This window comes from Mus pahari, chromosome 10 (assembly GCF_900095145.1).
Source record: "Mus pahari chromosome 10, PAHARI_EIJ_v1.1, whole genome shotgun sequence".
NCBI lineage: Eukaryota > Metazoa > Chordata > Mammalia > Rodentia > Muridae > Mus > Mus pahari.
In genome coordinates this window covers 95182625-95193098 of record NC_034599.1, presented here as the reverse complement: position 1 = coordinate 95193098, position 10474 = coordinate 95182625, and the positions used below count along the sequence as shown (strand labels likewise).

The following is a 10474-nucleotide window of genomic DNA, read 5'->3' as shown; positions in this document are numbered from 1 at the left end:
CACACACACACACACACACACACACAGAGAGAGAGAGAGAGAGAGAGAGAGAGAGAGAGAGAGAGAGAGAGAGAGAGAGAGATCCAGCTATAACCATCTTACAGAATACAACCAACCACAGATATGATCCCTGCCTTGAGTCTGAATGTTTAAATCTGCCAGTTACCTGCATGTGTAATAGTTTTTCTCTCTATGAGTGAAGAACCGAGATGTCACAGAGTCATACTTGAATCTTCCTGGAGAAGCTAGAGGAGGTATGAGAGAGGGGGAGAAGGGAGGGAGGGGAGGGAGGGAGAAGAGGAAGGAGAGAGAGAGAGAGAGAGAGAGAGAGAGAGAGAGAGAGAGAGAGAACACCAGTGGGGAATTTGACAGACCAGTGGGGAGGTGGACGGTAAGCTGTTGGACAATTGGTGCAGAAGTTAGAATAAGTGTGAGCTATTCCACAATATACATCAGCCGCAAGACTGTTCTGGCTTCTAGGAAAAGAGTGGGAACAGCCATGGGGTTTGATTGGAAGCTGTACTTTCACACTACCGAAGCTGCCTTTGTAGGGCAGTACATACTTGCTGCCTAAGCTAGGTAGTTCTGGGAGGTGTTTGGAGAAGTAGGGATGGAGAAATTGCAGTAGATTGGGGTTTCAGACTGACACCTCCTTGAGGGGATGGTTGCTGGTAGCTCTATTTTGAAACTCTAGCACCTGACACTGAGAGCCAATGGTAGATGTTGGCTGAGTGGAAACCATGAACAATTCTTTCTAGAGAGTGGCTGAGAGTCCAGGGAATGCTGTGTACCTGTGGCATCTCATCCACTGTCTTTGTAGACACAGGAATTCGAGGCATACACTATGCTTTCCTGGGGGCAAGCATCGAGGCTCAGAGACCTTTCGAAGGCAATGGAGGGATCCAGAAGGCAAGCATCACCTGGGACAGCCTCAAGATCCTGTCTGCACTCATTTCCTCTGTGCAGCTCTTTGCTTCCCCAGAGAAAGTCACTACGTGGTTGGAAGAATGTAATCAGAGTCTGTCCCCAGGTCACCTACAGGACAGGGAGATACATCCTCCAGGAGACTATGGAAATCAAATTCCCATCCCGTGACTCCTCCCAGACAGAGCATTTTCCACCTGGGGCCCAGGACACATAGACTTGGGGTTCGTTCATGATAATGAGCCTGTATGTATGCACAGTGGGAGGAGCCCTAGGGGCAAGAGAGGAGCAGAGAAAAACAGAGGTGAGGGCACAGCCATCAAGGGTGGCAAGAGCGGGCAGAGCCAAGAGCAGCAGGGAAACGAAGCATTTCTGACTGCTAGCACCTCGTGAAGGCAGGTAATCTATAAATCTAATTTCAGCCTTACTACTGAACCCTGGAGCGTAGCAACATTAATTGATGTATCTGCTGCTTGATAAAATTGAAAAAAAATAGGTCATCAGTTCAGTTCTACAGGGTCCATCTTCTGGGAAGGAGGATAATTTTAGGACCACCATTCAAAACAGAAAGGAAAAGAGTTAGTTCTTAAACAGTACAACCGTTCCCTTTCCGAAAGTCCCGGCCTTAGCAGCTACGAGAGGGCTCTCTATTCACTTTGACCTTGGGTCAGGGCCTCAGAGATCTGCATCTCCTCTCATCCACTCTCCAGTCCTGTCTTTGAAGGACTTGGAATTCCTGTCTCCTGGAAGGATTGGAAACACCCAAGAGGTGGTTCCTTGTTGCTAATTGTTTCAAATGGAAGAGTTTTGGACTGCCCAGTTAATTATTGACTATATTCTTCTTGGTACCAACATCTAATGGCACCCAACCAGTGGCTCTTCCCTAAGCTTCAAAACCATTCCTGAAGCTCAGATCCATGTATGGTCAAAAGCTCCTCGTGGTCACTGTTGGTTCACTCATCAATGGTCATTTCTGTAGGACTCTAGGTCACTGATTGGTGTCAAATGGGGTAGTTCTCATCAGGGGAGCTCCTCCATGGATCTAAGCTAGAAGGAAGCAGCTAGGGAAAGAATATCAAATTGGAAGTCCTGAGACTGAGCCCCTACCTTGGCTCTGGCTATGAGTCACCCTGTGGCCTGGAGTTAACTCAATTTTCCAATCTATCAACTAAAGGCATTGAGCTGGATGGGCTTGAAAGTTCTCTTTTAGTTAAAAAAAAACTATGATTCATTCTCTTCAAACAAATCAAATAAGAGTTTCATTTCCTGAAGTGGATTTGTCAATGAAAGTGGAAATACCTAAATCCTCCCTGTCTGATATGAGAGCCGCCAAGTGGCTCCATGCATTTGCTGGAAAGCAATTTCAGTAGAAAGCACTTGAGAAGGAGAAGAAAGTTTTAAATCACTCCATCCAGGTTTGCATCTCTTCGCTGTACCATGTTTTTTTTTTTTTCCCCCAATCCCCATGGGCACATGGTGTGAAGCCCAGTTGCTTCTCAAAGTCGCCTAGAGAAACCAGGTGGTGGTCGCTCTGTTTTGCTTATTTTCTATGCTGGTGTTCTTATCTCTGCAATTACAAAGCCTGTGGACAGCCATCCTACATGATTTAAGGGATAATTCTTGTCTTTCAAAACAATTTTCCAGGGCCCATGAGATGGCTCAGTGGGTAAAGGAACTTGTCCCCAGTCTGACCATTTGAGTTCAAGTCCCAGAAACCAACATAGTGGAGAGAATCAAGATGTCCTTTGACCTCCATACAGGCACCATACGAGTGGATTGAGCAAGAAGCAGTTGAACGCATCAGGGAAAATGTAGCATGTTTATATCCTTAGGTTTTTACCAAGACAGTAAATTCAGCAGTCAGGACCCTTCCTATAGAGATATGCTTACCCTGCAGCGAGCTCCTAAAGAAACTGTTGCTCATTGCAGTGTCAGCACATTCCAGAGGACGAGGCATGGGACAGGAGTTTAAAGACCAGATAACAGCAGCAGCATTAGTCACAGGTGGCTTTTCTCCCTGTGACGCCGTCTCTTCCTCACACCACCGAAGGCAGCCATTACCAGAGGATCAGAGATGGGATGTCAGCAGAGAAGTAATTTGCCACTCTGGATTTAGACTTGTGTTATAACTCAAACCCACACAGAGTGATTTAAGGCCGGTCACGTAGATCCTCTGGACTTTCTTTATCTTCACTGTGAAAACAATAGAATATTGTCTGCCTTTTCTTCTGCCCAGGGACAGTTTGAAGGCTCTGATCATATTCCGGGAAGTATTATTTTTCCATTTGGAAGTCAAGTAATTGGAGACACTAGTATTTGTGAACTGATTCTGATTTCAAGTGTCTGTCATCATGTCTCCTTCATTCACTAATACCATTTGGTAGGCAGCTGGGTTCCTCTACCCTACTGACCCCGTTCTGCGTTGAACTCAGAACGCCCATTGGACTGGGCTTTCCAAGAGCAATGACTATAGAGAGTCTCTCACACATTCAGAAAAACACCAGGAACCCAGAACTGGACCCCAGATCCCCTCAACAGGAGCATTTGAAGTCCGTAGAGGAGGTGTCTGGGAGGAAGGGACAGCCCGGTTCTTGAGTACCATGATCACGGATGACATCAGGGCAGCACAAAGCCCCAAATGAAGACTTTTAACCTGTGATCACATTGAACCTCCACAGAGTCCAGGAAGAGAGGACACTGGGCTCTTAGGATTTAGCTATGGGGATTACCACTCTGTAGGCTAGATTACATACTCGGACCAATGAACAGCAGAGTCTGGGTCCAATCTGCATCTATTTGAATCCAGACACCAAATGTTTAGCCACTTCTGGCCTCTGTTCACCCCAGAAGCTATAGTGATACCTGGTCTAAATTTTAAACAAAACCAGGACTACTGCAGCAAACTTAAGCAAAAATTTCAACATCACTATATATGCTTGCCCATACCTTTCTCATTGTGGGTAAGCACACTGCTCCTCCTCAGAGTGAGAGCTTTAGTGGGATACCAATTTTTCATTATAATGTCACTCACACATATGAAGAAGAAATAAGAAAAAATGGCATTTGGATAAAATCCAGCCTGTGTGACTTGAAGCTAGGGTGTAGCTTTAGAATACACAGAAGCTGCATGGAGGCAAATCTCCCAGCAAAGTGCTTGGGGAAAGGGCTGGGTACTCCTGAGAGACTGGCTGACTTAGGTAGAGGGTGCTGCTGGAAGTTCCTTCCGGAGGAGGATTTGAATCATTCTCAGTACATTCATCCTTCACAGATGGGCAAATCCGTCAGTCTTTCCACAAACCAACGTGGCACTTTTATTTTCAGCCCTTAGAAGAAAATGCCACAGAAAAAGCATTCTTGGCGGGTCGGGAGGTGGTTAGGAAGCAAGCAGCCTGGCACCCGGGGTATGTCCTACTTTGCTTCTCTGTTGCTGTGCTAACATACTGATCGAAAGCAACTTAGGGAGGGAGAGTTTGTTTCCTTTCAAATGTCCCAGTCCTTCATAGAGGGAAGCCAGGCAGGAACTGAAACAGGAGCAGCAGCAGGGACCCGGCTTCTTGGCTTGCCCCTCGTGGCTTTCTCAGCATATCCTTTCTTCTCCTACCCAGGACCACCTGTCCAGTGGGGACACAACCCACCGTGGACTGGGCCCTGCCCACATTAAATCATTGATCAAGGAAAATGACTCACAGTCATGCCCACAGATCAATCTGATGGCAGCAACTCATCAGTTGAGATTCCCTCTCGTGTCTAGGTGTGTATCAAGCTGACAACACCAATTCATAGGCCTCCATGGAATCATTGGCTACTGATGGATTCTGGAGAAGGAACAGCCCTTGTAACACATGCAAAAATGACGTTCCCATCCATGATGAAAGGAGATAACAGATGTGGGTGTGTTACTCAATCTCTCCAGTAGATGTTCAATAAAAGGGGGGCTCCTCACACTGCTTATGATTTGTTTATTTCACACGTCGGCTTTTCAGGCAGAGAACGTGGTTTGCCTGTACCTGTTTTCAATAGTAACTAGACTAGACCTCAGGCACCCTGTCACCTCTCACTTTTTCTCCAGTTGCAACATTTCTATGTATAGGGTGGGCTCTGATTGATATAGAATACAACTCACTACCCTTTGGGGAAGCACTAAGACTGAACTATATGGTAAGGAAAGTTCCTGGCAGCATGGCTCAGGGTCCACCTATTTAACCACTGTCTGCAGAGGCAAGATGCTGAGGTTGTATGTAGCAAAAATGAAGGCACATTCTATTTGATGAAAATCTATACATCCGTGCTTGGAACTGAGTCCACCAGTGATAGGAGAAAGCAATAATGTAGCCTGGCATGATGAGAGTCACTAGCAGGGTTCCAGGTACCAGAAACATAGTGTGAGCTTTAGCCCCACCACCCACTGACCTTGGTGAGGTGAACATGGTTACCCAAAGCAAAGCTTGAAAGCTCAGCAAATACAAAGATGCCTGAGAGTTTGGGAAATCGCAAGATATGCTGGTCATTCAACTATTCGTGTTTTTAAGGTATTGAGCCCCACCTCCTTCTATTCTCTGTTAAAGCTTTCATCACTTAAAATATTATGGGGACCTCTAGATATGGGGGTTCTTGTGCTCAAAGAGTTAGAGTCAGATAACAGAGTCAGAAGGTTATGCTGTACACACAGCCTCAAAGTCCAGCGTTGTGATGTATAAGGCAATGTGGTAACACATTTGAAAACAGGGTTCAGAGGATGCTAATTACATTGGAGGGAGGGGCTCATAAGGATGTCATCTGTGAGGAAGGGGATTTAAATAGAAAGCAAAGGGTACATAAGGATGGGCTTAGAAGGAAAGGAACAGAAGAAATTATACTTAAGAAGTTCTGGGGCAAGTTGGACTTACCTTGGAAAGAACATAGAGTTCTCTAGTCCCCATGGCTTTATTTGTGACTGGAGCCTAAGGCACGGCAGTAGCTGGTCCTTAGGGTCTCCTGAGCTGAACTAAGGAGTTGGGAGATTTCCCTTAATGCAACTGGAAGCTATTAGAGAGTTTAAACCAGGGAGTGACATGGCCTGATTTATGTCTTGAAGAGATGGCCCTGGCTGCCATGGAGAGAATGGATTGTAGGGGTGCAGGTGCAGGAGGCTGTTACAGGTGATGGATGGCGATGACTTGTTTGGAATGGTGGCAGTGGAAAGGGAAAGGAGTGGACGGCTTTGAGATGTAATTTGGAGATGAAATCGACAGGGCTTGGCAAGCAGAGAGCAGAGCATTCAAGGGAAGAGATGAGGAGGAGGGAGGAGCGGGAAGAAGCAACGGAGAGCTGAATGCTGGGTGCTGACAGAGGGCTGACAAGCCGTCGGCCATGCTGTCTAGGCTCCCGATTAGCCACTGAAGCCCATCTTGATCCTGATCTCCTCTTTGTCTTATCACAGCAAAATGATGGACAGTTCACCGTGATCCAGCTTGTGGGGATGCTGAGGGGCATCGCGGCTGGCATGAAGTACCTATCTGAGATGAATTATGTGCACCGGGACCTGGCTGCTAGGAACATTCTGGTCAACAGCAACCTGGTGTGCAAAGTATCTGACTTTGGCCTCTCTCGCTACCTCCAGGATGACACCTCAGACCCCACCTACACCAGCTCCTTGGTGAGTCCTTAGTCTCCTCAAGGAAATCATGGCACGAATCAGTGATGACTGACCTTTGGACCTGTAGCTGGGCTTTTTCTCTACTTAGGGCGTCAGATACTGGGCACCCATCCTTCCAGTAGGAATAATGGCAGTCAGTGTTCAGGTAAATATTTGACCCCAGCTTATCAGAAGGAGCGGCTGTCTACTTGGAAGCCACTGTGATCCATAGCCAGTGGCGAGACGAGTTTGGAAGAGATGAATTTGGAAAATCCAAATGTAAAGAGTGGCAGCAGCAATGTCTTTGATAAGGAAGGAGCTCTAGGCAAAGCCGAGGCTTCTGGTCCCCAGTTGAAGTAGGCATTGCGTCATCAGAATCCAGTTCTGGTTCCTATCTTGCTTCCAGGGGGCTTTAAGTACCAGTTCCATTCTGAGTGCTTTAACCTGATCTTTTCTCAGCCTCCCCCTCCACATCCTGAGCTTCTCTAATCTCTACCCCACGGCTTCCTTCACACAATCCCTCTTGGAACCATAGTACATTCAAAATAGACTTCCGGCTTTCCTCTCCAGTGTAGCCACCCTATCTCACCATCTCCATAGCTGGCACCATTTAACTAGAGACTGAAATAGAAGAGCCACCATTGATTTCTCCCTGTGCCTCAACATCCCATCCTGATCCTTGGTGACTCCTAAGAAACCTATCCCCTCTCTTCTTCCCCTGCCCCTGACCTTCTAAAGCTGCATTCTCTTTGGCCTAGACTGCTATCGTGGTTGTCTAGCTAGCATCTTTGTTTTCCACTTACTTTCATGACCCATCGATATTGTTCACTGCCTCCTTATCTACTTTAAACTTCAAAAAATGAAATGGACAGATTCACATAATACAGAGAAGCAATAACATAAAATATTTAGTGAATGGCGACTCCTCCATGGTAGGAGTCTGTAAACTTTTCTGTTCAAGAGTCATCTGACTGGTATTTTAGGCTTTGTAGGCCAAGAGGCAAAATGGAGAATTATGTAAAGAATTATGTAACCAGTTGCAGTGTGACCCTTTGAAAAGTGATAGACATTGTCCTGAACGCCTAGGCTACAGAGACCAGCTGGATTTGCCACTCTGGCCCGAGTGTCCAGCCACTGCCTGGAAGCATCCTTGTTAAATTAGACATGGTTCCTCTCATCATTCTCTTTGACCACACTATACCCATTTCTCTGAGTTCCTGTGCTCCCCATGGACTTTTATTTTTTATTTCCAGATTGACTTTCCAATGTTAGTGAATATTCATACTCTCCTGGGAGTGTGTCCGACACGTAGCATCCTCGGCAGCAATAGAGGTCACCAATCTTTGAAAATATGCTAATTCAATAGCAAAATATGGGCAACCCGTATTATCTCAATTTGCATTTTTATATAATTGCCAGAACTTATTTTTCTCCCTTCCATTGTATCTTTACCTGATTCCCCCCCCACACACACATTGCATAGCTGGTTGGTATTTATGTTGGGAATGTTAGCCCCTTATGATATATGATACATTTAGGTGCCCACTTATTATAGATATAACTGATGCAGTGTCATTTGGCTTGTAACATCATTGAGATTTAGTCAAAAATGTCTATTGTTTCTTCTACATCTTCCTGGGATTCTGATTTGCTTTTAAAATTCTCCTCAAACAAAATTATGAAATGTTTTTCAGAGTCTTAAGTACTATTGCATTATGTTGATGTTTGTCCTATATGTAAAGACTTAACACATCTGAAATTACTTTTCCACAAGTTTATTTCAGGAAAACTTCAGACATAACTTAGAATCTTATAGATTTTGGCCAAGAATATCCATATAAACCCATGGTAGATCCCAAGAGTGTCTTGTGTTGTGCGTCACCATTGAACTCTGGCCTAGACCTCTTTCTGGGCATCACTTTTGTTTACATGTACATTTGTTTCTGTACACAGTGGTGTATACATATGAAGTGCAAATTTTGAAATTTCAACAGATGTATAGAGTTGTAACACTCGAACTTCCTGCAAGGTAAAGAATCCAGTCTTTATCCAGGAGGCTTCTCCACATGCCTCCTGCCTCTAGTCAATCTCCGTAGGCCACACACTCAGATATAATCACTGCTCTGAGGTTCTTGAGTGTTCATATGTTTATGTATGTATGCATGTATTGATCAGGACTTTATAATCAATCTAGGTCTTGGCAGAAATGGTTATTTTTTCTTACATCATGTTTGAGAAAGTCACTCTTCTTGCTATGTACAGTAGGACTTTATTCCTATTGAGCCTATTATTTATTTTTCTATTATCTTGACAGATGCCAGGAATATTCTGGAGCATATTTTTAAATATTGATTGGAAAGTTACTTCTTGCTTAGTTTTGTCAAGGCAAACATGCTGACTTGTTCAATATATACTTTATTTCCAAAATATTATGCCATCCTTGACATTGAGGTCTTCCTATAACTGTTTGATTCTGTTGATCTGTTTATTCAGCATCACTTCCTATTGATATAACCATAACGACTTGAGAAAATATCATATAACAACATTTTAATGAAAGTCTTACTATTCAGGAGGAATAAGCTATCTTCCATTCTTCAAAACATTTTCTTGAATAGTCTTAGATCTTTTTTCTTTAAGTGAAATTTAAAATCCCCTTTTGTCTAGGTCAAAACACACACACACACACACACACACACACACACACACACTCACACACACATACATGCATTTGTATTCACAGCTGGACTTTGAGTGCACTAGTCTGCCTTTGGAAGGACTAACACTTTAGTGGTCCAGGGTCACTTAAGTAGAGATGGAATCAAATATAAACAGTGCGTCTACCTTATAGTATACCTTACAGTAAACGTTTCTTAGGGGAAACTTCCTGTATCATTTTGCTGTACATATTGCTTATATTGTCTGCCATGATTTTATAAATGCTTCTTCTATATGGTAAGCCTGTTGACTCTGGACCTCAGCGTCTTCAGGAGCATCGGTTGTAGAGTCATGTGACTGATCAAATTTCTCATGCCATTTCTTCTGTTTGCCTTTTCCTAGAAATAGAAACAATGAACATATTTGCTGGTCAAATATATTATGCTTTAGAAATACAAAGAAATTATTCAAATGATAAACACTTACTGAACATCTTCTATGTGCCAATACTCTAGCACATAAGTATATAATCAGGATCAAAATAGATATTACTGCTTCACAATGCAATGCACAGAATTTAATAATGGCATGGTCATTCATCGGACATATACTCAGTGATGGCACAGCTACCTGCTATAGGAGCGCAGAGAAATCAATAAACAACACAATGTGCCCTGATAGCATCTTGGGGGATTAATCCAGAGGAGGAGATGATGGTGTTCAACAGATCTGAAGAATAAGTCAGCTCTAGTCAACATAGGCTGCTGAGATGAAATGTCCCCAGCCACATAGCTTAAACAGCAAACATTCATTCCTCTTGATTCTAGAAAAAGTTAGAGTGTCTGAAATCAAGATAATATTCTGCTCAGGCTCTTGGTAGCGACCGCCTCTTAAGTATGTCCTTATGAATACCTTGGTGTGTACACTAGAGAAATAGAGAGTGTTCCTCATATGTCTGCTCAGGTCATATGGGTATTAATCCACTCTGGGGTCTGCATCCTCGTGGTCTAATTCTAAACATACGCATTCTCAAAGAGCCTGCCTTCAGTATCTTCCCATTGAGAATTAGGACTTCAACATAGTGCTTTGGAGGCACACAGCGTTTAGCATTCTTCTCCCCGAAAGGACCATGTCACGTCAGGCCACACAAGCAGAGGAGCAGTGGCAAGAGGGACAGGCAAGTATGTTAGAGAAGAAACCAGCATTCCTGGTCATGGAAAAGAAGAAAATACTGGGATGATAGAAAACCATTCAAGGGGTAGAAAGATGTGTGTGTGT

The 10474-nt window shown here is 44.1% G+C and overlaps 1 protein-coding gene across 1 annotated transcript in view; it reads left to right on the top strand.

Moving 5' to 3' along the window:
- Positions 1-10474, top strand: part of Ephb1 (EPH receptor B1) — a 433913-nt gene that overhangs the window by 385582 nt on the left and 37857 nt on the right. Inside the window, exon 12 of the mRNA XM_021208040.2 lies at positions 6344-6559. Coding sequence (XP_021063699.1) covers positions 6344-6559 — 216 coding nt within the window. The remainder of the gene's footprint in view (positions 1-6343; positions 6560-10474) is intronic.